The sequence below is a fragment of the Balaenoptera acutorostrata genome, chromosome 15 (assembly GCF_949987535.1).
Source record: "Balaenoptera acutorostrata chromosome 15, mBalAcu1.1, whole genome shotgun sequence".
Lineage (NCBI taxonomy): Eukaryota > Metazoa > Chordata > Mammalia > Artiodactyla > Balaenopteridae > Balaenoptera > Balaenoptera acutorostrata.
In genome coordinates this window covers 64,369,650-64,395,779 of record NC_080078.1, presented here as the reverse complement: position 1 = coordinate 64,395,779, position 26,130 = coordinate 64,369,650, and the positions used below count along the sequence as shown (strand labels likewise).

The 26,130-nt window shown below is 56.5% G+C and overlaps 2 protein-coding genes and 1 pseudogene across 7 annotated transcripts; 1 reads left to right on the top strand and 2 right to left on the bottom strand.

Moving 5' to 3' along the window:
• The first annotated feature begins 1,338 nt into the window (after positions 1-1,338).
• Positions 1,339-18,243, top strand: NECAB3 (N-terminal EF-hand calcium binding protein 3). Of its 6 annotated transcripts, none has more exons than XM_057530059.1 (14): positions 1,339-1,556; positions 3,593-3,617; positions 5,183-5,291; positions 5,576-5,632; positions 6,270-6,295; positions 6,491-6,588; positions 14,602-14,738; positions 15,344-15,462; positions 15,585-15,664; positions 15,769-15,822; positions 16,329-16,466; positions 16,579-16,712; positions 17,229-17,320; positions 17,418-18,243. In XM_057530059.1, the coding sequence occupies exons 1-14, from the start codon at positions 1,440-1,442 to the stop codon at positions 17,444-17,446; spliced, it is 1,215 nt and encodes a 404-aa protein (XP_057386042.1). In that variant the 5' UTR covers positions 1,339-1,439; the 3' UTR covers positions 17,447-18,243. The 6 variants fall into 6 exon arrangements, 4 of the variants coding, with proteins under 4 accessions (XP_057386042.1, XP_057386043.1, XP_057386045.1 ...); XR_009005519.1 differs by having other exon boundaries at positions 1,340-1,556; positions 16,635-16,712; positions 17,418-17,463; XM_057530060.1 differs by having other exon boundaries at positions 1,340-1,556; positions 16,354-16,466.
• Positions 7,821-9,112, bottom strand: ACTL10 (actin like 10). Its single transcript, XM_057528730.1, has one exon. It carries the CDS (start codon positions 9,110-9,112, stop codon positions 7,853-7,855), a length of 1,260 nt encoding a protein of 419 aa, XP_057384713.1. The 3' UTR covers positions 7,821-7,852.
• A 4,957-nt stretch (positions 18,244-23,200) lies between the features above and the next one.
• Positions 23,201-24,238, bottom strand: LOC103016112 (ATP synthase subunit O, mitochondrial-like; annotated as a pseudogene).
• Between the last annotated feature and the right edge of the window lie 1,892 nt (positions 24,239-26,130).

Genomic DNA, 26,130 nt, shown 5'->3' with positions numbered 1-26,130 from the left:
CCCATTCTCTACTTCCCTCTCCCTGTCCCTGCCTGGCTTCATTTTATTTGAGCCTCACTGCCCCGAGAAAGGTAGGCTTCATCACCTTTTTTACCCTAATTTAAAAACTGGTCCGACAAAGTAATAAATGAACTCCCTTCCTTTTTCCAGCCCCAGAGGAGCCACTCTGATCAGTTTGCTATGCTCCTTCCAGATGTTTCTGGACATTTGTAAACATGCAACAGATAATTACAACAGGCTGATTCCGTGTCAGGTTCTGGGGACACGCGTTCCCTCCCCTCATGGAGCTCTCAGGACCTGCTGGAGGAGACAAACAAATGAGAGGATCAGGGAGGGCTTCCTGGAAAAGGTGGTGCTTGACCTAAAGCTGTAGGATAGAAGAAATTAACTGAGGAGGAAGAGGAAGAACACACCAAGCAGGAGAGGGCCACATGGGCAAAGGCCCCCAGGGCCCTGAGGACCTGAGAGAAACCAGTGTGGCTGGAATCCTGAGGTGAGGGCCAGGGTGGAGAGACGTTCAGTCTTGGGCTTTATTCAGGGGACAAGGACCCTGGTGAGTCTGAGAGAGGAGTGACACGCCCTGTTTTATATTTTAAAAGCTCCCTCTGGCTGCTGTATGGAGGATGGATTGAAGAGGGGGCCAGAACGGAAGAGCGAGGGGGAAGAGAAGCCCGAGTAGAGCTTCAGAGTGGAAGGGAGGGTGACTGGGAGACGGTCCACACGGACCTATTTAGCAAACCCTTAGGTGGGCTTTCCCTGAGCCAGTCCCTATTTTAAGCCCTTCACTGTCAGTCAGCTCCCACAACAATCGTACGATGTGTCTACCCTTACCCCCATTTTGCAGAAGATACAGACGTGCAGAGGCGAAGCCACTTGCGGGTTTTGCCCAGCAGGTGGCGCGCTTGTGCTCCTGCCCTTTGCTCTGTTGACCCTGTAACGGTGCGGGACCTGCCCTCGGTGGGCGCGCGCAGCCCCTCCCGTTCTGTTCCTGGCTGTGTAGTACTCCACGCTGGTCGTCATTCGCTCAGCCCTTACCCGGTGCAAATGACCCCTTGGGTGGCTCCTTACTCCGCAGTGGCCGCCTCTCTGGGAGATGGGGAGTCGCGGAGGTGAACGGTGGTTGGAATTCTGCATGGCGCGGCTCTTGCCACCCTAAAGGCTGGCGTTTGCTCCCCTTTTCCAGACGGGGACGCTGAGGGCCTGGAAAGGGGCTGGCGGAGTGCCGAGCTGTCGGACTGGCCAGCGCGCGGGCCGGGCTGGGAGGGGGCCTCGGCGGTCCTCCGGGCGGGGGCGGGGGCGGAGCCGCGGGGGGCGGGGCCCTCAGCCTCCGCGCCGGCGCCGATGGGCGGGCGCCCCACCTTCCTGTCCCCCGAAGTCCGCGGCGGTGGCGTCCAGAGCCCGCAGCCGCATAGAGCCGGAGCCGAACGGGTGGCGGCGCCATGGCGTGCGCGGGGCTGCTCACCGTGTGCCTGATCCGGCCGCCTGCGCCGGAGCCCCCGCGCCCCCCCGCGCCCGCGCCGGCCGCCGGGCCCGCAGGACACGCGCTCTTCCAAGACGTGAGTGGGGAGCGGGCCGGGGACGCCGGCGCTGTGGCCCTGGGGGTGGTGTCTCTCGCGGTGTCTCTCCAGGTCTGTGTCGTATCTCTCCCTGTGTCTCCCTGCACTCTCTCACTCTCTGCCTGTCCCCGTCTCTGCGGCTCTCTCACTCTGCTTTTCCCTGTCTCTATGTCAGTCTCTCTTCCTCCAGGTCTGTTGGGGACCCTGCCTCTGCCTCTGGGTCTCTGCCTCTCTCACTATCTCTCTCTGACCCTGCTGTCTCTGTTTCCGTGTGTCTCCCTTATCTTTATCTCGCAGCCTTTGTGTCCCATTCTGTCTCTCATTCTTTCTCTCCTTATCTCTCCTTGTCTCTGGTTCAGTGTCACTGTCCCTCCTGCCCCCCAACCCAGAACCACCCCATGTATGTGTCTGGCTGGGGGCGGGGGGCGGGCTGTCGACCCTTGATCACAGGAGCAGTCACGGTGCCCCGAGGCCGGGTTGACCCAGGCAGGGGGGCCTGGAAGAGGAAGCAGTACCCTGACTCCTGACCTGGTGCTGACCCCAGAGTCCCTTAGATCCAACCCAAGGACCCCACAGTTGGTCGGGGCTGCCCATAGTCATTCTCTGTGGTCTGTACACCCTCTCCTGACTGGCAGGTGGCCCTGCAGCCCCTATGGACACCAGCGTGGAGCAGCCTGGCCCGACCTCGGTCACTGCCCTGAGCCCCTTCCCCACCTTTCACCCCAGCCCTCAGCCCGTCCTGTGCCTCTCATTCCCCCACTCCCAGAGGTCCCTGCCAGTTTAAGGCTATACTCCTGCCCCCTCCCCACTGTCCCTAGTGACTCAGCACTTGGCCACAGTCCTCCCGGCTGGAAGGGACCTGACCCTCCCACTTCCCAGATGGAAAAACCAAGGCCTGGAGGGTTAGGGATATGTCTGAGATCACACATGGAGGCAGGGGCACACTAGGGTGTGGCCCTAGGTGTCCTCATTCTCAGCTTAGTACCCCTCCCCCACTCTCACCCCCATGTATCTCCAGGCTACTGGGCTGCTGTGTGGACCCCGAGCCAGTGGCAGACCTTCTCTGAGTCAGGCTTCTGGCTAGGGATTACATTCATCCCGAGCCTCACTGACCCAAGAAAACAGCCAGAGGGAAGAGGTATTCAGGACCTGGAGCTGATAGGGGCTCTCTGTCCAGGCTTTGGCCTGCCCCTCCTTGCCAGGCCTGCTGGTCTCCTATTTGCTGGGCTGCTTTGGGTGACCTGGGAGTCTCTGGTCCCTAGGGGAGACAGGGACCAAGTCTTGACTCTGCTCCACTCTTGCTGCCTCTGTTGCCCTTCCTGTCTGCTTCTCCATGAATACAGTCTGTCCACCCTTGCACGTACACACACACACACACACACACACACACACACACACACACACACACGCACACAGGCCTGCCCAAGACCCTCATACTGAGTCGGCCTCATAGGAAGCCCCAGCCCTGGAAGGGTTAACCCTGGGCTGCTCCCCTGTGTGCTAGTGGGAAAGTAGGCACCCACAAAGAAAGGACTAGCCACTGCCTGCATGTCAGGGTCTTCAACAAGCTCACAGAGACACAGCCCGGAGTGGGCAGAGTCTGTGACAGACCATAACCACACAGCAGAGTTGGGGATCAGGTCTGGGATGGGTGCCCAGGATACTCAGGCCGCATCTTGGCCCATCTCCCCACCTTCCTCAAGCTGGGACCGTTCGAGGGCTGATGCATCAGACAGAACTTGGGACTGACTCTGGGTGTGGGAGGTGAAGGTGAAGAGAGCTGGCTTGGAGCACCCCCCACAAGGCCAGGCCCCCAGGAGAAGTGAGCAAGCAGTGGGGCCCGCTGTGTGCTCTTCCTGTGCTCACCTTGCTGGAAAAGCTCCTGCAGGGCCGAGCTGGGCAGGGAGCTGGGACCACGCTGGGCAGGAGGAAGGGAGACGCAGGGGGCAGGCCAGCCATCTGGGGCTCTGTTGAGTTGGGTGGGGGCCTCTTGCCTCCCAGCTCCCAGCTCCCATCCATGCTCTTTTGTCCTTTAGGTTTTCCGCAGAGCAGACAAGAATGGTGAGTGTGGCTTCCCCTGGGTCCCACAGTGGGGGGACGGGTGACGGACATCGGGTAGGCTCAGGGGAGGTTTGGGGGTTTGGGGGCACAGTCTAGAATGGAGAAAAATCTTGAGAGGACCCAAATCAGGAGAATGAACCCAGGTGTCCTTCTCGGAGGAAGTGTTGTTTTGAATCAAGTTTGGCAGGATGGAGAGTGGAGGACATGTAACTTAGCCAGAGGCTGGAGGTGGGGGCTTATTTTCATGCAGTGCCCTGGCACACTGAGGGGTACTTCTCATATATGACCTTATGTTGTCCTCACAACGGCAAGCTAGTGAGAATTCTTCACCCCATTTCACAGACAAAGGAGCAGGGGCCCAGAGAGGTAAAGCAGGCTGCCTGAGGTGGTGGGCCTTGAACCCAGGTCTAACGTGATGCTTGGTCCCAGGCTCCCTGTGTGAGGGGCTTGGAAGGGTGCGGTCATGGAGATGAGGCCCTGTGGGGGATTTTATCTTAGATTTTTAGAGTGCTCAGTAACTTTCCACATTACCAACCATCTGGACACAGGGAGGGCTTGGGCAGGATAAAGCTAGGTCCAGGGAATCAGCTCCTCCTGCCCTGAGTCCTGGGCAGTCTCTGACTCTGGTCTGGCAAAACCTTGAAAGCTAAAGCAGGAGCCATTAGGGGACCCTGCAGGCAGGTTGCTGCGCATAGATGACTCAGAGCAGCCCACGGTGCCTTGATTGGCCAGTGGAGGGTCTGAGCTGAGACAGCCCGTCAGCCTTGACCTCACTTTCAGCTGGGGGCTTCAGACCTGTTTATGTTTCAGCCTCCTTGAGAGAGGATTGTGTCCCCACCCCTTGCCCCTTCTCCCTGGGTCTCTTCAAATTGGTGGAGACCATTTGTTCCAACCGGTTGATGAGGGCACATGGTCTCATTTGGATCACAGCATCTTGTCTGGGGAAGTTCAGACCCTCCCCCAGCTCCACTCTCCCCACCCCATCTGCTTAGAGACCTCACAGGTAAAGCTCTAGGCCTCTGCTACATGTCCCCTGTGTTGGGGAGGTCTTTCCCTCCTGAGCCAGCCTGCTGCTACTTACAGGGGCTCCACTCTTAGGAAAATCTTATCTGACTCCCTGTGGCTTCTCTGTGAAGGGCCTGGGTCCAGAGCACGGAGGTCCCCTCCACCCTGGAGCCACAGGCCAGCATGTGGGGCAGACACCCAGCCCCGAGTCCTCCAAGTGACATCTGGCCCTGCCATGATCTGACTGTGACCCAGGCTGTTGTTCATTTGTTTCTTCATTTGGCAAACATTGAGTCCGTACCCAGTGCCACATGTGTACTGCCCTGTCCCTTGGGTGCCTGCAAAGTGGGCCCTGTTGCCTTAAGTGGGCACCTCTGGGGACCCCAGCCCTTTTGTCCCCAATGGCTAGGCCTCCCATCAAGCTCAGAATCCCATTCCACTTGGCTGGGTGGTCGTGAGATGATGCAAAGCCTTCAGTGGGCCTGGATCTTGTGGCAGGGGTACAGCCAGGGTCAGGGATACTGACTCTGCTCTTTGTCCCCCCACCTCCCCCCTCCCAGATGATGGTAAGCTCTCATTTGAAGAATTCCAGAATTACTTTGCCGATGGGGTTCTCAGCCCCGGGGAGCTGCGAGAGCTGTTCAGCAGTATTGATGGGCATCCCGCTGAGTGAGTACTCGAGGGGGATGTGTGCACCGCGTGTAGATGTGAGGCCAGGCTGTCCCAACCCCACTGTGTCCCCTGCTGCTTTGGTTCCTTATGGAGGATGAGGGGGGCAGAGGGAGAGGGGTGCCAGGGCTCGGTGCCAACTTTACCCACCCACCTACCCCCTCCCTGGCTCCAGCCTTGCTCATCACACTGCTTCCAGCTGGGACCCCAAAATAGCCAGGCCTGAGTCACCACCTATGGTTCAGCCCACAGGTGCCCCTTCTTCCAACTCTCGCTTCCTGCAGGGACCAGAGGATGCCTGGGGACAGCTGGGCCCCGCCTGCTTCCACCCATGGATGCAGGTGCTTCCACATCTACAGGCCTTAGTGCGAGTTTGCTTGCCTTCTCTCCTGCTTCCTCACATGGGTGCACACACATACACAGCTCTCCCTCCCTCTCACTTCCCTTCCCCCCATCTCCTTAGAATAAATCCTAGGCTCCCATGCCCTCCCATGTTCTCAGGCTTGGGCTGGACCCTTTGTCTGCAGTGCTACCACCTCACCACCACCAGATACTCCAGTCAGATTTCTTCTCCTTCAAGGCCTAACTTAGGCAGCCCCGCCTCCAGGAAGCCCTCCCTGACCTACCAAGTAATACTTCATGCCTTCTCTGCATTTCCGCAGACCTGGGACCTGGCTCCCCCTTCCCAGCTCTAACCACTCCTCTCTGGCCTGTGTTCATATCTGCCTCCCCGGCCTGAAACCCCCTTGGAGGCAGACAGTGGGACTGAAATTTTGCCCTCAGAGAGTGTTTGGCGGGCTGATAGTACCCGTGCTCCCCCTCTCTGTCCACTGAGCAACTTAACCTGGGGTGGAGTCAGAAGTTGCCTCCTTGTCAGCCTGAGCTGGGCAGGAAGAGGAGAGGAACATTGGCTTCAAAGTCCCAGTTTACCAGGCCCACGTCAGCAGGTCTGAAGGGTGCCTTCTCTTTTCCCTGTAGCAATTTGGAAACGGAGAAGCTGTGTGGTGAGTAGGCCCATGGGAGCTCTTGTCTCCCGGGACCCCTGGGCAGGTGGGTGTGAATGAGAGGCTGTTGCTGGTGTCCCATGGAACAGGATCGGCTGGGCTCAGGGTATGAGGCCTGGTTGGCTGCTGGGGAATTCCAGCTTGTAAATGGGGCGGGGGGGTCTGGGAACCTTTGAGCACCTCCTCTGCCCTCAGACTACTTCTCTGAACACCTGGGCGTCTATCGGCCTGTGCTGGCTGCACTGGAGTCGCTGAACTGTGCAGTGCTCACTGCCATGGACACCACCAAGCTGGTGAGTGGAGGGGCTGATGGTGGGGGGCCCAAAATGAGGGCAGGGGGTGTCTGCTGTGCTGTGGCAGCCTCCACCACTGGGCTCAGGGCTGTGGAGCTAGAGGCCTGGGTTCTAATCCTGGCTCCCACTTTCTGGCTGTGCATCTTTACCTCTCTGGGCCTCAGTTTCCTCATCTGTAAACTGGGCATTATAATAGAACCTACCTCCAGACATTTGTTGTGACAATTAAACGAGAATGAAGGCAGGGCTTTTTGTCTGTCTTGTTCTCTACTCCATTCCCAGCACCGAGACCTCTGCCTGGCACGCAGTAGCCACGTCACACCTGGAGCTGCTGCTGCTGCTGTTTTTATTATTGACCAGACCTAACTGTTGTGGGGTATGAAGGCCAGCTCCCAGCAGGGATGGGCTGTGGGGGAGGGCACGCTCACACACATCCAGAGGCTCATGCTGGTGTGTGGAGCTTGGTTGGGGCGGCAGCCTAAGGACATGCGTGAGTAGGCAGGCATGTGTGCACCCATGTGTTTGTGTCTGTGTATGGACACGTGTGCACAAGCATAAACAGTGCTCACGGCCCGGGCTCCAGGCCCTTGGATGGTATTTTAAAAACATCGAAAGGCACCCCTCCCTTTGTGTTCTTTATAAGAAATGTCTCCACCTAAGCGGGTGAGGAGGGAACAGTGAGCAGGCCTGGGATTGTGCCTGACCTCACTTTGAGGCTCTCAGCAAGTTGATGATCAGCTGAGGACAGGGCTTCCCCTTCTGGTTGCTTTCACATGGGATTTAGTAGTTTTTCAAAGGGTCACCCCTTGGGGCCTGGCATGGGATGGGAATCCAAATGGTATATGATGAGGGGTTGGTATGTTATGATGACTTCCATATCTGTGGCCTGGACACAAGTGGGGGCATCGCCTTCCTTGTTGCCATGGAAACGGCCCTGGGGGTGGGCCCCTAGACTGGCATTCTCTGAACTGGCACTGGTTAGTGGGGATTCAAACTGCAGGTCAAAGTAAGGGCCCCAGGGGTCCTGACCACCTCCTCCTGGCCCAGAAAGGGGTAGAGGGTGACCCTCTTGGGGAATTCCAGCTTGTAAATGGGGGGTGGGGGTCTGGGACACGACTCTGCCACACCACACGACTCTGCCAGCTCCAATCACTGAGCCTTTTATCTGGCACTCAATGCCTCTGACAGAGCTGCAGCTCAGCCTGCCAGGTGTCTGCCTCTGCACCCCCCCATCGTGGCACCACCCCCTCCAGTCCAACATGAGTCAGTTGAACACTTCGTGCACCAGCCTGGAGCCACATTCCTGGTACATGGCCCGGGTCATCCAGTGGCATTGGAAGGAACGCAGTGAGGCCACCATGGAGCCGCCTGTCCACACTGCTGTGCCACGCCCGGGCTTGGCCACCAGGCGAGGCTGCAGTGCCCCATAACCATGCCGCCGGCACTGGGCTTCCAACTCCATCTCCAGGCGCTCAGTGAAGCCAGGGAAAAGCGTGGAGCCACCGGCCACCACCACGGTGTTGGCCAGCCGTGTCCGTAGTGTTGCGGGCATCCTCTGCAGTGCCCGGAAAGCCAGGGTGGGCAGTCCCGGCTCAGCCTGGCCTAGCAGACCCGGCTGGAAGATGGGTTCCGGGCAGCGGAAGCGCTCGCTGCTGAGGCAGACAGAGCACCCATTGCCTAAGTAGAAACTGACAGGATGGTGGCGGGCAGGGTTACGGAGGTCACCCTCGAAGTCCAGCGACACATAGCAGCAGTGCTTCTTGAGCTGTGTGATGACCTTGCGGGGCAGGGCATACAGTCGTTGATCGGGGCAGGCTGCCACCAGCAGGTTCCGCAGGTAGCGCGACAGTGTACTGCCTGCCACGTCCAGCCGGAAGGTGGCCTCGTGCCACGAGTGGCCCGCATAGATGGGTGTGGCGTGGCACACGCCCGCGCCCGCCTCCAAGGCCAGCCCGCTGAACGCGCCGACAGAGCAGAGCGCCAGCAACGCGGTGCTGGCCATGTGGCACGCGGGCACTGCCAGGGCCTCGAACAGCAGCTCAGCCACCCTCTCGCGGCCCGCGGGCGGAGCCGACGGCGAGTCGCTCACCAGCACCGGCCACTGCTCTGGGCACACCCGCAGGCCGCCCACCAGCAGGCGTTCCCACAGCCCCTCCAGCGCCTCCCAGTCCACCACCACGCCGTGCTTGATGGGGTGCGCCCGCGCCACGCCGCCCGCCAGCTCGCAGCCGGGCGCCCCGGGCAGCACGGGCCGGTCCCAGCTGGGTACCAGGCTGGAGCTCTTCAGTACCAGGCGCGGCTGCTCCTCGCCCGCGAAGCCCGCCTTGGTGAAGCCCGAGCCCTGGTCCACCACCACCGCGACGCGGCCCAGCGAGGACAGCCGGCGTACCCGGTGGCTCCCGGACAGCGACGCCACCTTCGGGCCGGCCGCGCCCTTCAGCCCAAAGCTCCGCCCCCGGCGTGAGAACCCCGCCTCAGCTGGACTTGATGGAGGCCCGCCTTTCAGCTCTTGGCTCTGCCTCATGGGCCTTCGTCCCCGCCTTCTGGTCCTTAAGTCCCACTCTTCTGGCCGGAGTGGAGGTCTCTTTTCAGCTCTTGGCGCCGACCCTGGGCCTGAGGCCCGACCTTTGGTTCAAGTGTCAGTCTCCGCCCTAACTGGGCTCTGGCTCAGTCCCTCTTGGTCCTCCTCGGGCTCAAGGCCCCACCCCCTCTCCGAGGACTCGCCTGGGCGGTGCGGCTCCGCCCCCTAATCCCTTGCTGCGGTGGATGATGAGAGGGCCACTTTAAGAGATTGAGAAGCCTCCAGGAGCAGCTCTGAGAATGAAGGGGCCTTGTGGCAATGTTTTCCGGACATATATCCCCCTTGGGGACCCAGGAGTCCAGCCCAGCCCTTGAGACCCTGGCGGTCTCCTGGCACTTCTCAACTGAGCTTGACAGAAGTATTGTAGCTCCTGGTCGTGGAGTTGGGAGGGGGTGGTCAGAGAAGGAAGGAAAAGAACTTGGACTCATTGTGACCTCAGTTCTCAGCACCTGCTGTGCTTTCGCAGCCTCTACCCTGATGAAAACGCCCCAGACCCATCCTCTCTCCTGGGACAGGGTCAAGGGCAGTGATTTTGACATCCAGGGGTCTGGCCTCAGCCGCTCAGTCCAACCAATTTGATTCCTTCCCCAAACCACTTCGGATTATCTGATGTGCGCTGGCCAAATGTGCGGCCCCTTCCTTCTCAACGCTGAAGAGAAAGCTCTTAATCATGGATCTCCAGCCCCCCTGAAGATCTCTGTGTGCTTAGCCTTCAAGGGCCCAGGTAGCCCACAAAGGGATCCTACCTTCAGGGGCTTACAAACGTGGACCTGAGTTTGTGACTCAGTTCTGAGGCTGACTCACTGTGCACTGAGCAAGTCCTAATCTCTCTCTGGGCTCAGTTACTTCTTCCGAAAGGCGGTCGTCCTCACACACAGGAAATAGTCCACGTCTTGTCTCTGCAGAGTCTCTTTATTCTCTTTAGGATCATTCTGGTTGCAAGCTGAAGACCCATTCCGGTGAGCTTAAGCTAAAATACGGACTTTTATCACAAGGATCTTGTATGTCTTACTGGATACCAAGGCAAGGATGAAATCAGGTTTTAGGAAAAGACTGGAATCAGGGCCTGACTGCCGGCCTGTGGGGGACCCAAGATGTGCACTGGCTCTGTGTTCTGTTTATATTCTTCTCAAGACTGGCTTCAGCCTGTGCACGTTCCTGTAGAAAACATAGTCTCCTACAGCTCCTAAATTACAGACCCAGGGAAGGGGCTGATAGGACCAGCTTGGGCCAATTGCTTATGCTAGGAGGTGTGGCCACATTGAGGAACGTGGTTGCCCTGATTGTAACCATGTGGATGGTAGGAAAGGGTCAGTTCTCACAAAGCAGCAGGGGAGATGCTATGGGTAGTACAGCCTCCAGCCTGATGCAGGTGATGTCGTGTTGACACTGACAAAAGTGTATCTTCAGCAGAAGCTGTGCCTGTGGTTTTAGTGAACTGGGACCTTCACTCCTGCTGCATCTGCCCCCAAAGGGGGCATTCTGATGTTGGTCTCCAGTGGAATGCAGGCTGCAGGTTTGGCAGGGCTGGAGGGAGTAGGGTCTGGAGCTGGGTTTGGGACCCAGGAGAGAGAGAAGCAGCTGGGTTCCGCCCACAGAAAGTGTGCAGGGCCTCTTGTGGGTGAATTAGGGAGGTGAACCTCGAATTGAAGACCACAAGTGGCAATATGGCCAGAGCAGGGGTGAGGGTGGAAGTCACTAAGAAGCCCTAGAGACGAAGACCGAGGCTGGGGGTCTGGACCTGTACATCCCAGTAATAAGTTTGGGTGTTTCCCTGTGGGCAGCGGAGAACCAGTGTGAGCTTATGAGCGGGAGCGTGAACTGCCCTACAGATCAGTGGTTTGGAAGAAGCCTTTGGTTGCAATGTGGGGAAGAGGATGGGACAGGGTGATTTGGGAGACAAGTGACTGAGGTGCCTTGGGGGTTACCAAGGAGAGTGGGTTAGGAGGGAGGGGTCAGAGGACCAGGGACCCCAGCCTCTCCTCCTGGGTGCTCTCACAGGCAGAACGTGAGTCTAAGGCTCAAACTATGCTGACCATGAGACCTTCACAGTTCTTTCCCCAAGGTGGTGGCTTTTTGCCTGGGACCTTCCCTCAGCTTAAGAAGGACCTGTGAGTGCTGGAGACTCTTGGAGCTGCCTGGCCTCTGCTGGAAGCAGGCCCCTCCTCCTAGCGTGGCCAAGCCTGGGTTTGCCCAAGCTCTCTTCCACTGGGCCTGCAAAGCCGTCAGGATCTGACCCGGGCCTGGAGCTGGAGGGGAGAGGAGCAGCCTCCCTCCACTGTGGCAGGGTGCCCCCGCCCCCACCACCGCCAGCCCGGAATAGGGGTTCTGACTCTTGGGTCACAAGAAGGGAGGAGGCAAAAACAGCCTTGTCTCCAGGCCATAGCTGTGGCTCTGCCTTCAATACGCCTGTTCTCCCCCGTCTCGCTCAGGCCCTAAGTTTCCCCCACCCCAGCTCTACGCCCCGATGCCTCAGACAGGGCTACAGCGCCAGGGTTGCTATGCGCTCTTTATTGGTATGGACTGTGGTCCGGAGGTCCGGGCCAGGCACTCAGTGCCGCGGGCGAGGGCCGCGGCGCCGCTTGCTCGGCTGCTCCTAGGCAGGGTCGCGTAGCCGCCCGCCTTGCTCTCGGTCAGCAGACGGGCGTTGAGCCACTGCCAGCCATGCGCGGCCTTGGCCCCGCCCCCCTGCGCCGGGCCCGCCCCCGGGCCCACCCGCCACGCGGCGCCCCTCCTCCTGCAGCCGCGCGTCCAGCAGCAGCAGCTTGACTAGGATCATCTTCGTTGCGCGCCGTCCCGCCGCTCAGCGCCGTCGCCTGCACCTTGCAACGTGGGCGCCGCCGCGTCCTCACCCGGCCGCCTGGGCCGCGCGCCGGGGCCTGCCGTCGCCTCGGCTAGCTGCTGCCGCTTGTCCAGGGGGAAAAGCAGCAAGATCTTGGTCTGGGGGTGGGGCAGGGGCGTTAGGGGAAAGAGCGCGCCCCACCTTCCTATTGGGGACCCTCACCCACCCGGGTTCTGTCTCCCAGGACCCTGCCCCCTCTACGTTTCCGGGACTCCTGCCATCCTCCCAGCCCTGGCAGGGGGAAGTGGGGGAGGCAGGCACCCTGCCCCCCTCGCCTGGAACCCTGCCTCCCCTCTGGAAACCCTCACCCCCGCCCCCGCCAGGCTGACCTCCTGAGACCTCACTCCGGTCACGTTTATGAAATCCGCTGCCTGCCCTCCCAGCCTCGATGCTGAGACCCTCACCCACCCCGGCCCCGGTCCAGGGCCTCTGTCCACTTGAGGAGGGGCAATGGAAAGGGGGCATAAGGGAACTCCCTGTGCCCATAGCCCCAGTGGCACCAGCTAGGGCTGATTCGCCATGCCAGGACCTCCACCCATCTGTCCAGGGTTGGGAGAATCCCCTCCTGCTCCCCCTCCTAGGCTCCCAAGTCTCATCCACCTCCTGGTTTCTGGAATACCTGCTCTCCCTTCTGGGTTATTAGGACCCCATCCACACCCACGTGGGTTCCTGGGATCCTCATCCTCAGAAGGGGTTCTCTAACCCTGTCCATGCCCCACGAGGCCTAGAGTCCCAGCATCCCCTCCTGTCCACCTGTCCAGGTCCCCTGAACTCCATCTGCCCCTTGCCCCCTGGGACTCACACTCGGCTTCTTCCACTTGAGGTGGCTGAAGAACTGCTGTTTCCGCCAGGCCTTGTCCATGTCAGGTGGCCTCTCCTTGCGGGCCTGCTTGGGCACTTTGGTCCTCTTGTGGGAACTGTTGTTTCCCATGGCAGGGCTGGTCACCACTGAGGGGCCCGGCCCATGCTGCCTCTGCCCTGCCCTCTGGCTGGGGGTCCCCTGCCCCGGCTCTGTCCCAGGGAGACCACATTGTGACCTCATGGGTCGACCTAACAAGCTCCAGGCTCCGAGCTGCTCCTCCCAGAACACACGGGCCAATCTCGGCTCCATTTACTCTGTCTGTGACTTCTGGCCTTGGTTTCTCAGCTGTAAAACTGGGCTAATGACATAAGTGAGGCGATGCTTGTAAGGTGCTTAGTGGTGAGGAGAGGAATTTCTGTGACCTGGATTTGAATTCTGACTCTGCCGCTAACTAGTTGTGTGACCTTGGCCAAGGTAATCAACTTCTGTAGGCCTCAGTCTTTTCATATGCAAAACGGGGTCAATTATGTTTCCTGTAAATTATTACGAGGATTAAATGTAACTCTGCTTAGAAACAGGGCCTGACGCAGAATGGGTGCTTGTGTCAGCCAGGTTCTTTGGTTGTAAACAACAGAAACTGATCAGTCATCTTAAGCACCAGCAAGGGAATTTATTGGAAGGATTTCAGGAAGCTCAAAGAACGGCCAGGAAGTCTAGAGATCAGGCTTGGAGAAACCACTGGCCTGTCTGAGAATGAGAGGTCCCAGCCCCCACTCTGTCCCTGCCTATCTGATGGCTGAATTGAGGCAGGTCATGGGCAGAAGACGAAGCCCTTGATGTAGGGTGCCTCTGGAGCCCCTTGTGGAGGGGGGCACCACAGCTCCCCAGGACTCCCACCCTGTACTGCGTGTGTAGGTGGAGTGGGCAGGTTTCTTGTTAGTATTATGTTTGACAATAAAAACAATGGCAGTTCTTTATTGAGAACTTATGTGCCAGGTACTAGGCTGAGCCCTATGTAGGAGATAACTCACTGGAGCCTCTCAACAGCTCAGTGAGATGGCTATTACCATCCCTGTTTTATAGGTGAGGAAACTGAGGCACAAGGAGATGAAGGTAGCTGGGGAGTCTCTGAGCATTCCAGGTGGGCAGCACAGGGCCTGGCACATGGTGGGCCTCCCTGTCTCTGCCTGCCTTGGCAAGGGCTGGGGGGAAATGGCAGTGTAGATGGGGATCAGTGCTGGGGTGTGTGTGTGAGGCCAGCGACCTGCCATCTTGTATCTGCAGCTCCTAGTAAGAGGTGCTCAGTAAATGTTTGTTGCATGGATGAGTGAATGAATGAATGGATGAATGAATGAATACTAAGACTGTGAGTCTGGGGCCAGCTGGTGAGTATGGCGCCATATCACACTGTCATTTTGCCTCATGTGTCAAAATTGCCCTGCCCCACCCCACCCAGCCCAGTCTAGCTGTGCCTGCGGCCTCACTGGCTGAAGGTGGGAGCCCCAACATGGAAAGGGCCTTGAGGGCCAGAGAATGGCAGATGCTTCTCTGTGAGCTGGCCTCATACCTCCCAGTAAGAGAGGCGAGGCCCAGACAAGGAGGGGGTCCGGGGTCTGCTCCCCACTGAGTCCCAGCGCCTTTCTGCTTATGCCAGGTCTGCATGTCCTCTGCTCTTTAGGCTGCCACTGTTGCTCTGATGAGCAGCGGATGGGGCTCAGGGGGCAGCTCCCCATTCAGAAATACATGCTTGGAGCCAGGAGATGCTGACCATGCCCCCTCTGCCCCCAGGAGTATGAGCGAGCCTCCAAGGTGGACCAGTTTGTGACACGCTTCCTATTGCGGGAGACGGTGAGCCAGCTCCAAGCCCTGCAGAGCTCGCTGGAGGGGGCGTCAGATACCCTGGAGGCCCAGGCCCATGGCCCACGGTGTGTGAGGAGCTCTGCCCACCTGCGGGTCCGGTTCATGAATGCCCCTTATCTCCATGTGTCAAGGCCCTCAGCTCTTATCATGTTCCACGTTCTAGCATCCTGGAGCCCAAATTCTTTTTTTTAATTCTTTTTTTTTTTTTAATTTATTTATTTATGGCTGTGTTGGGTCTTCGTTTCTGTGCGAGGGCTTTCTCTAGTTGTGGCAAGCGGGGAGGCCCACGCACCACTCTTCATCGCGGTGCGTGGGCCTCTTACTATCGCGGCCTCTCTTGTTGCGGAGCACAGGCTCCAGACGCACAGGCTCAGTAATTGTGGCTCACGGGCTCAGTTGCTCCGCGGCATGTGGGATCTTCCCAGACCAGGGCTCGAACCCGTGTCCCCTGCATTGGCAGGCAGATTATCAACCACTGCACCACCAGGGAAGCCCCCAAATTCTTGTTCTTAGGCAGGGAGGCCAAGAGGGGGTGAGCAGGGGTGGCTGGCTTTGAGGCTGGGCCTCAGTGTCCCGGGAAGCCTGTCTTACCCACCCAGGCCTGTGCTGGGGCCCCAGTGCTTGGCCCCGTGAGTCTGGGAGCAGTGGGCTGACCCTCCACTCCCCTCAGGTCAGATGAAGAGAGGGTGGAGGTGCAGAGCAGGCCCCATGGCAGCCGGCGGGCAGGGCGCAGGGCCCTGCGGAGTGTCAGTCGGTCACCCACCTGGTCTCCTGGCTCCTCTGACACAGGTGTGCCTGCGGTGGGATGGGAGGGCACGGCATCCCCCAGGGCCCCAGTGTTTGCTCCTCCACTTTCCCTCAATTCATCCCAAGAAGCCCCCAGCCTGAGGGGGCCCGTGCCTGACCCCCAGGGCAGAGTTCAGAGGCTGAGATGCACTGGCGGCTCCAGATCAACCGTCTCCAGGAGCTCATCGACCAGCTGGAGTGCAAGGTGAGTGGCCGTGTGGCCAGTACCCTGTGCCTGTGGACCTTTTGGGAATCCACGCAAGCCAGGCACACGCCAGGGAACTGGCCCACGCTCTGCGTCCCTCACAGGCCCCCCGGCTGGAACCCCTGCACGAAGAGGAGTTTACCAAGGGGCCCAACTCGGTGAGTGTGTGAGAGGGGCAGGCAGCTGGGTGTGGGAGTCCGGGAGGAGATCATGAAGTGAGGAGGCTCACGGGGCCAGCTGCCCCCAGCCTCTGTCTTGTACATATGCCCCCTTCTCCAGGCTTGACCCAGCCCTTGTCCCCTGGGCCTGGCAGGCAGGTGCTGGGTTCTGGCCCTTGCTCTGTGACCCTGCAGAACCCTGTCCTTCCCTGGGCGTCAGTGTCCCTTGTCTACAGTTCTGAAAGCTGGGTCTGGAGCAGTGCGGACAGAGGCTAAAGGGGGCAGGAGGAGGGGGTGCCATACTGCAGGAGAGCGGGACAGTGGCTGGATCAAGGCAGCAACCCTGGCGATGGGAAGAGGAGGATGGAGTCAGGGAAGCTGGGGGCCAGGCTGGGGCAGGAGCCCGACCTCAGGGTTGGCTGGGTCTGGTGCAGGCCAAGAAGGGCGGGGTCGTCCTGGAGGCCACAGCAGTCCCTCACCCCATGCCCTGCCCTACCCCACCCCAGCTGACCAGGCTGCCTCTCTTGCCAGCACATCCTCGTGGCCCAAAGGCAGGTGCAGGTGGCAGAGGAAGCCCTGCAGGACTTCCACCATGCCCTGTGCTGCTACGTGGACTTCACAGGGGCCCAGAGCCATTGCCTGCAGTGAGTCCTCAGCCGGGTGGTGGGCCGGCCAGGGTCGGGGTGGGGGGTGAGCACGAGGAATGCTGGGACTGAGCGTCCTGGGCCAGGGCTCTCGTTAGACACCCCTGGCTAGGTGGGCAGAGGTGGTGGCAGCCCAGGCCTGGCCTGGCCGTCTCTTTGGCCCTGCAGTGTGTCTGCCCAGAAGATGCTGGACAATGCCTCCTTCACCCTGTACGAGTTCTGGCAGGATGAGGCCTCCTGGAGAAGGTATGAGTGGTGGTCTAACAGCTAATGTTTATTGAGTATGTGCCCTGGAGTGAGTCAAGCCTGGGTTCAAATCATCCTCTCCTATTCACTGGCTGTGTGACCTCAGGAGAGTTACCCCTCTGAGCCCCAGTGGCCTCCTTTTCAAATTGGGAGTGATCATAGTTCCATCCTCTTATCACCTAAATGAGATGACATGTAAAGAACTGAACACAGTGCCAGGTACAAGGTAGGTGCTCAATGAATACACACCTTTACCACTGGGCCACACCCTATGGCATAGGGCCTATGCCACATGCCTTGTGTGTTATTTCATGTAATCCTCCCAGTATCTCAGTGAAGTGGACACTATTGTCCCCATTTCACAGAGGAGAAAACTGAGGCTCAGAGCCACTATGAGGAAGGACTCAGATCTGAATCCAGGCAGCAGGACTGGGTGGGAGTGGGGAGCTTTTAACCATGTGGTCCTGATCCTTGGGGACCAGTTCCAGCCTTGGTCCACTCTGCGGCCCTCCCCAGGCACCAGCAGTCCGCCTGCAGTAAGGCCTTCCAGCGCATCCTCATTGACCACCTGCAGGCTCCAGACACCCTCACCACTGTGTTCTTCCCAGGTGGGCTTCAGCTCCCAACGCTCTCCACAGCCCTGGGAACTGGTGGGAAGGGCAGTGGGCACCTGATGGCCTCTGACTCCCCACCTCTGACCCTCAGCATCCTGGTGGATTATGAATAATAACTGAGCCTGACCTGCATAAGCCAAGGACCCTGGAGCCCTGCCTGTCTCCTTCTGGAGCTTCTGGACTGGTCAGCTCAGCTCAAGACCAAGAACGCTGCCACCTCCTATACCTGGGGCCTGGCTCTCAGAGGCTTCCCCTCCCAGAGCCAGCTGGCGGAGAATCTCTCAGCCCAGGGATCAGGGACTGGGCTGCTTGCTTTGTATTTCTTTCTTTAACAGTGTATTTTATTGCTCATAGCTTTGGCCTCTGAGGCACTCTGGCATCTGTCTGGCTCAGGAGGCCTGGATTCTGGTCCCCTCTGCCCCTGCCTTGCTGTGTGACCCAGGGCAGGTCCCTTCCCTCTCTGAGTGGGCCTTGGGCTGTCTGGCTACCTGGTGGGTGCCTGCTTTCTGCTTGCTATCTTGGGGCCAGGCTTCTGCTCTTCCCCAACCAGCAGCAGAACCAGGGCTGATGCTCAGGGACTGTCCATACCCCCGAACCTCGACTCCCGAGGCTGGGCTGGATCAGTCTGCAGTCTGCAAGGACCTGGGTGTCCCCATCACCCTCCTGGGCTGGCAGGCTCCTGACTCTTTCAGCACCTGTGGCTGCACCAGAGCCCTCTGCAGGATCCTGGGTTGGTTTGCATGTCATTTGCATATCATTTGCATGCTCATGCCCACCCATACTAAGGGCACTATGGGAAGCCCCAAGGTGACCTTGCTAAGTAGCAATAATTTGGCTCCAGAGTCACCTGCTGCCCCCAGATACCTCTGAACCCCAGCCCAGGACCCCAGCACAGAGGCAATAAAGGCAGTAGTCACCTCTGGCATCGTGTCCTCTCTCTCCCTTGGCAAGAAGGCCAGGCCCCCATTCCTGCTGATAGTGGGAACTTAATCATGGCCAATCCAGGTTTCCTCAATTCAGGTTCCTCTCACCCCACAAACCCTGGTTCTAGGGTCTTTCCTGGGAAAGGAGAATGGACATGGGCTCTGCCTTAATCCACCCCAGATCCTGGGGGTTCTAGCTTCACCCCCCCTTCCTTTGCCAACAGGGTGTGGTATGGAGCTGGGGACAGGCCACAGAGCCCCCTCAGGGTCCCAAATAGCATGGCCGATCCCTGTGAGAAGACCTGTCCCCAGACAGAACCTCCCCCGCCCTTCCAGGCTGGATTTGTCACCACCCCTACCACCTGACAGAGCCATAGGGCAGTTCCAGGAGAACAATGGCTGAGTCGGTCCTACCAGCTACTGGTGGACCCTCCTTTGAGCCATCCTGGGGGAAGGGACTTGGGGCGTGGAGGGAGGTGACCAACATGGAGGGAGGTGAGAGGTGGCGACATGGGACGCGGGCTCTAAAGGGGAGGCACGTAGCACCACAAGGGCAGAGGCTGGCCTCTGACCTGGTCTGGAGGGTGTTGGGGTCAGGAGTTTTCAGGCAGAAGAAATGCACAGGTTCAGGCTCTGAGGGGGAGGAGAGCTTGCCTCATAGAACTGAAGGAAGCCCAGAGGCGGGCTGAGGCCAAGGCGGGGAGGCAGCAGGGCCTCAAAGGCACTTCGTCTTGAGGAAGCTGTGGTAGGTTTTAAGGGGTGACTGGCCAGTGGGCTGAGTGACATTTCACCAATGTGCTTGACTGCCCTGGTGGTGCCAGGTCGTGGCTGGGCCCTGAGGCATGGCCAGGAAGGCAGCTCAGGGTAGATGTCCTAGTCTGGGAGGTTTCTCCCCAGTGACCCCTGTAGGAGTTCAGACTTGGCAGAGACAGACAGAGCTGCTCCCACTGGCCTAGCCACCCAGGCCAAAGAACCAGCACAGGGGTCCCTGGGGGCTCCTCGGCCAGCACTACACCAGGCTGCACCATGCCACCCCACTTCCTAGACTCTTGGCAGTTCCTAGAAAGTGCTGCCAGCACCTGACTCTCTCAGGTCTGGGTGGCTGGAGGAGGTGTCAGTATGTCTTTGCTAGAGAAGAAGGCCATCCAGGAGGAAATAATCCTGCTTTCTGTCCTGTGTTCTAATTCCTTCCGTTCTGTTTCCTTTATGAAAACAGTACCAACAGCAAACCCTCAAAACTAAAATCTTCCCATTGCCTTCTTTGAACAAAGATGCTGAAATTCTTAAGCTCAAGCTGACACCTCTTAAATGGGTGCCACCCTTTGCCTTTCTCATCTCACCCTGCAATGGAGTTCTGAGAGTTAACACTTTTTTTAAAAGATGGGCTGCATCTTCCCTTCCTTGCTGAAGGCTTGGAGGTGCCAGGGAGGGTCCTGCAGGTGGAGGGGACAGTGTCAGTCCTACAGGGTTGGGGAAGGCCTCTTGGAGATGGTGATGTTGGGTTTGAGCTGTGAAAGAATAGTGTAGCAGTCTCCACACAGATGTGAGGGGCAGACAGGGAGGGAGAATGCTGCGGACAAAGGGAGCAGAAGGAGGAACTGCAGAGTGTAAGGGATTGGAGGTGAGCGGGGAGGCCAGGCCAGAGGGAGTTTGAATGATGTCTTGCAGGTAACGGGGAGGCGGGGGGTTGCCAGACAGGGGAGTGCTGTGGGCGGGTGTGGAGCTGGGCTGCAGACAGGAGCCTGGAGTTACAGCTACAGGGAGAAGAAAGATCTGAGCTGGGGCTACGGGGGTACTGAGGGCCCCAGGCCTTTAGGTGTGTCTACCTATCTCTCACAAGCCCACATTCATTTCCATGCTGCCATCCCCCAGGCCCCCAGGTCTTGGCCACCATCATCTCTGGCCTGAAAGACTATGGCAGCCTCTTCACTGGGCTTCCCTTCTGTACTCCATCCCGAAACAGTCCATTCCCCATAAAGGAACAGAAAGAAGGGGTTTTCAAAACATCACCGTGGTGACCATACTCCTCTGGCTAAGACCCTTCAATGGCAGCCCCCTACCTTTAGCACCAAGATCAAGTTTGACTTCTTGACTTGGCATTCAAGGCCCTTAGCAATCAATACCCACTCGCATTATGTGCAGCCTCATCCCCCTAAAACACTCCAGCTGAGCTGGGCTATTCCCAACCTCAGTCCCTAGGTTTGCAACTCCCCTCTAGAACTTTGTTCCCTCGCATCCTCTACCCCATCCACTCTAGAATTGCCTCCTTAGGACTTCCCTGGTGGCGCAGTGGTTAAGAATCTGCCTGCCAATGCTGGGGACACGGGTTCGAGCCCTGGTCAGGGAAGATCCCACGTGCCGCAGGGCAACTAAGCCTGTGCGCCATAACTACTGAGCCTGCGCTCTAGAACTTGCGAGCCACAACTACTGACCATGTGCCTAGAGCCCATGCTCCGCAACAAGAGAAGCCACAGCAATGAGAAGGCCACGCACCACAACAAAGAGTAGCCCCCGCTCGCCACAACTAGAGAAAGCCCGTGTGCAGCAACAAAGACCCAATGCAGCTAGAAAACTTAATTAAAAAAAAAAAAAAAAGAAATGCCTCCTTAGCCTTTAAGTAGCAGGTCAAAGCCATCAGGTCTGAGTCACCTTTCCCAATTCTTGCCCTCGGTGCCCCGCTCTCATTGGCTCTTCAGCTCATTTCAACAACCACTGGGGGGGCTTCCCTGGTGGCGCAGTGGTTAAGAATCCGCCTGCCAATGCAGGGGACACGGATTCGAGCCCTGGTCCAGGAAGATCCCACATGCCGCGGAGCAACTAAGCCCGTACGCCACAAGTACTGAGCCTGCGCTCTAGAGCCTGCGAGCCACAACTACTGAGCCCGCACACCACAACTACTGAAGCCTGCGCGCCTAGAGCCCGTGCTCCGCAACAAGAGAAGCCACTGCAATAAGCCTGCGCACTGCAACAAAGAGTAGCCCCCGCTCGCTGCAACTAGAGAAAGCCCGCATGCAGCAATGAAGATCCGACGCAGCCAAAAATAAATAAATCAAAAAAAACCAAAAAGCAAAAAAACAACCACTGGGCACCTGCTTTGTGGCAGGTGCCGGGGATGGCAAAATGTCCAGGGCTGGTGACAGCACCCAGGTCAAGGACAGGCAGAGTACTGAAGCTGGGAGATCCTGGCTCCTTCTGCCAGCTGCCACCTCTACCCCTTCACCCACTCCCTGCACCTGCCTCCTCACCTTCCTCCCACCTGTGCTGGTGACTCACCTGCATACATCAAAACCTGTCCTAGGGACTGGGTCAGTGCCAGGCCAGGTGCTGGAGAGACAGCAACAGTCTAGGTGGCTGCCACTGCCCTCCTGCTCTCAGAGAGAAATATGCACACCAAATCCCCTTAACACAGACCCTGATGGGTCGAAACAAAAGGCCTTCAAGAAGTTATTCTCAGGAATTCCCTGGCGGTCTGGTGGTTAGGACTCTGCGCTGCCACTGCAGGGGGAATGGGTTCGATCCCTGGTCGGGGAACTAAGATCCCTCATACCACGCGGTGCGGCAAAAAAAAAAAAAAAAGTTATTCTCAAAACAAATACTACTTGAGGAAGACATCAGGCTCCCAGCGGGATGCTGGGACAAAGGTGAATCCTCAAGGACATCACATATTGGCAGAGAGAAAGAAAAGCAGGTTGTGATGGCAGCCTCTGTTTACAGGGGCTTCCTGGGTGCTAAGCCCTATGCTAAGGGTGACTCCCATATGATCACATTTCACCTCATAACAGCCCAGTGGTGTAGGCACCATTAGCATCCTCAATTTACACATGAAGAAGCAGAAGCTCAGCAAGCAAGTGCTTGCTCTGAATCACACAACTGGATCTACTCTCTGGTACCAAGAGCTACTTGCCATCAAACGTGAACATCGCTGAGCAAAATTTCAGGCATCCTCTGGTAATGGAAACGCTGGAGGACGGTGGCAGCTTTAACAAAGGAGGGAGTGAGGCCAAGCCCTGGGGCTGCAGGATGGCAGATGGGGCAGCAAGAAGAGCCATGGAAGCACAGCACAAGGTGGAGGGTGGATCTGATGTGGGCTTTTCAGAGCTCACCCCTTGGAAGGTAGGTGGTGCGGGTGCTGAGTACTCATCATTTCTGCAACTCCCTAGGAGGCACCCAGAGAAAGTCAGTTGAATTCATGGGGCAGATAGGCAGCCTCAGAAAAGGTTGGTGCAAGGGGAAGGCAAAAGGTGCTGGGGGTGTGCACTCTGGATGGGAATCTGGCTTGTGGATGGAGGCAGCAGAGGTAGCAGGTCTGATTCTTTCCACAAGAGGGCGCCCGGCACCAAGCAATGAAGCCGCCCTGGAGAATGGGGGGTGGTTTGTTGCTGGTTCCCCATGGTCTTGGGAGAGAGGATGTGGAGGAGGGGATACATCCAACTCACTACCTTGAAATTCCAGCACCAGAAACAAGCACAGACAGGCAGGATGAGTTCAGATAGATGCATGTTTGCTCATTCTGAGATTGTATCATCTCAGGCCAATTATTTCCCTTTATACTGAGTCAGTAAGTTTCTTGACAGCCTCCTTGGTAAAATTTGAAAGGGCTCTTCCCTCGAAACCTGCCTTCCAAAAGGAACAACTCTTTCCTTTTTTTCCATCTCCTTCTCATACAGTAATGCTTCACTCATTTTAATTCATCTAATCTGCCATTCAATAGTGCACTATTTATTTCAATGATTGTAATTTCCAGAATTCTATCTGCAAATCTGCCTTAGTCTCTTACTTTTTGCTAATTTTTTTCAGCACTGTCTTTAGAGGTTTCATAGTTATTTTATATTCTGTATCTGATAATAACAGTATTGAAGTCCCAGGGGTCTAAATCAATTTTTTTTTCCTGTTGGGAAGCATTTTATTGTTGCTCCAAGTTTAAGAATTTTCACTGACAGAAAATCAACACTTAGAAAATCTGCATTGCTTTGCTCAGCTTCTGAATCTTGGTTTTTGAAGACATATTTCTCTCCAGTACGGACAATCATTCCACCCATGATTGATGGCTCAATCTTAACTTCCAGTTTCAACACTTGGCCTTTACTTAGAAAGCTCTTCAGGACCGTTTTTAATTCAGCAAGAGTGGCTTCATCTAAAGGAGGTACAGTGGTAACTGCAAGGTACTTCTCCACTCTGGACACTCATCATAGTAGGAAAGTCAGAACTATGGCTCCAGGGGTATTGTTCAAGCGACCATTTTCAGCAAGCAAACTGATCCAACCGGATGTAAGGGGAGAAAACCTTTTTTTTTTTTTTGGCTGTGCCGTGCACGGCTTGGGAGATCTTAGTTCCCCGACCAGGGATCGAACCCAGTCCCTTGGCAGTGAAAGCGTGGAGTTCTAACCACTGAACCGCCAGGGAAGTCCTGAGAAAACCTCTCTTTTGCTGTCATGTCATTTAGGCTTTTCACCTCAATGTAACACTTTACATAGGGATTCATAATAGAAGCAGCCATTTCAGGTTCCTTCAAGATTTGTCCTACTCTCAACGATTCTTTTGCTACTTGCTCCAGTTTATTCTGTTTAGATGCAGCAGAATAAAGAGCAGTGGCATAGCGACCTTTGATACCATATATCTGAACAGGTGGCCTCACAGGCTTGATGAATGGCCTGAGCACAGATGTGCTGAAGCATCGCACCTGCTGGGAGAGCCTGGGCACTGCTGGGGCAGCCTCTTCTCCTGGGCGGCTGTGGGTCAAACCTGAGTAGATGAGAGCTGAGTTAATTTTTTGTTCCTGCTGACTGTTGCTCATAGCGGCTTATTTGCTTGGACATGAACTTTAGTAACTATCTTGGACAATTTATACTTGGTTGATATGTAATAATATGATTATATTTTAATATTTTTCTCTGGAGGATTTGCATTTTTGCTTCTGCCAGATACCAGGAGATACAAGCCTGGAATCATCTTAATTTCTCAGTCCAGGGATTCTTAGACCTCTGGAGTAATGAGAATCTGAACCTCAGCTCCAGGAGAGAGCAGACATAAGAGCAGTCTCTGGTCAGTTTTTCTCTTTCTTCCAGCAGGGCCAGAGAGATGTTCTCTGCTCAGTTCCCTTTGCAGACAGGTCAATTTTCCCTGCTTGCCTTTTCACTGAGGCCAAAGCCAGTGCCCTTGCTTTATGGAGAGGTCCCCGTTTTGTTTCTCTATTTTGTACAGGCTCAAAGCTTAGTGCCACAGTCCCCCTAGGGGCAGTTAATCCCTCCAACTCTTGACTTCTTGGAATTTCTTTTGCCCCCAGGCAGTTTTCCTCTACTGTACCCAACTACCTTTGTGGTTTCAGCTTACTCTTTTTTTCTGTCCCTTGGGGATTTCCTAAACTTTCTCATCTGTGACCTCAGCAAAAAAAGTCAATTCATTAGAATTTATCTGGCATCCAGGTGTTTTATGATAATGGCAAAATTTCAGCCTATTTATATAGCAAATTTAACATGGTATTTTACTATATTATCCCAAGTCCCTGGGATCATTTTTCCAGGGCTAAGGCAGACTGTGGATTGTTGACTTGTCTACCAAATATGCTTTTGTGCTAGACTGACAGTCACGAGGCTTGAGATCCTGTAATTGCTGAATGGTGGACTGCAGCGCTGGGCAGCTGTTGAGAAAAACTGGCAGTTGGCACCATCTGCACGAAACAGCTAAACCCACACCTTGCCTTCTAGGGCCAAGGCCAAGGTCATCCTCCTCCCTACCCTGAGATCTAGTAACCAACCCTTCCCTTTGCATTTTGGGGGCCTGTGAAGCAGATGGTGCCAACAAGCCTCTTGCGCAAGGCTGCTCAGAAGTAGTTCTAGGGCTGAGGCCAGAGATGGGTATTCGGGTGACAGGAGTGAGGCTGGGGCCAGGTCCTTGGGAAGTGAGGCCTCAGGTCACTGGTTAGGAAACTGGACTGACAGCCCAAGACTTCATACGTACAGGTACACACAGGAGTGCCTGCAGCAACCTGTGTCATGTCACAGCTGGTCAGACCACCTCAGAGCCATGCAAGTACTACTTGGGTCCTGTTGGAGGAACAGCAAGCTGGTGGGCTTTCAGGGAAAGCAATTTGAACACAGGCTTCAGGGACCCAAGAAATGTTCAGTTCTAGAAATCCCACTTTGCAAAATTATCCCAAAGAAATAAATCATGCTAAGGAAGATGTTCGCTTCAGTATGTTAGGGAAAATATGAAAGCAATCCAACTGCCCAACAGGAGGTGAAGAGTTAAATTATGGCCTTGAGGGAATTCCCTGGCCGTCCAGTGGTTAGGACTCCGGGCTTTCACTGCCGAGGGCCCGGGTTCAATCCCTGGTTGGGGAACTAAGATCCCACAAGCCGCGTGGCACAGCAAAACAAACAACAGAAAATTATGGCCTTGATTAAACCATTAAGCAAATAAATGTGAAGGCAACAGTGAACTTATGATTTAGCTTCAGTATAAAAAGGAAATGAATGAATATTCCCAAGTCCAGGTATGTTAAAAACGTTTAAGGAAATAACATGTTATTAGAAAAAAGTACCTACAGATCCACTACCCTATTTTTCAAACTTTCTGTGGTTGTATTTTCCTCATTAAAAGATCACTTAATGGTGAAGAGCTGACAGAGTTGGGAGTTATCTGTAGCTGTTGTTGGCACTTGGCTTCCCAGAGGTCCAGAAGCTGGAACCGCCTTCTTAGCAGTACCTCCTGCTTTCATTCCCCTGGGTGCTCTCAAGCCATAGCAAGAACCAGTGGAGCCCCACCCCATCTCTGAAGATCGAGGAACAAGGCAGAGGGGACGCAGAAGCCTGCCGGCAGGACGTCTTACAGAACCGCATGCACCACCTTCCCTCCTAGTCCCATTCCAGCTTGAGACAGAAA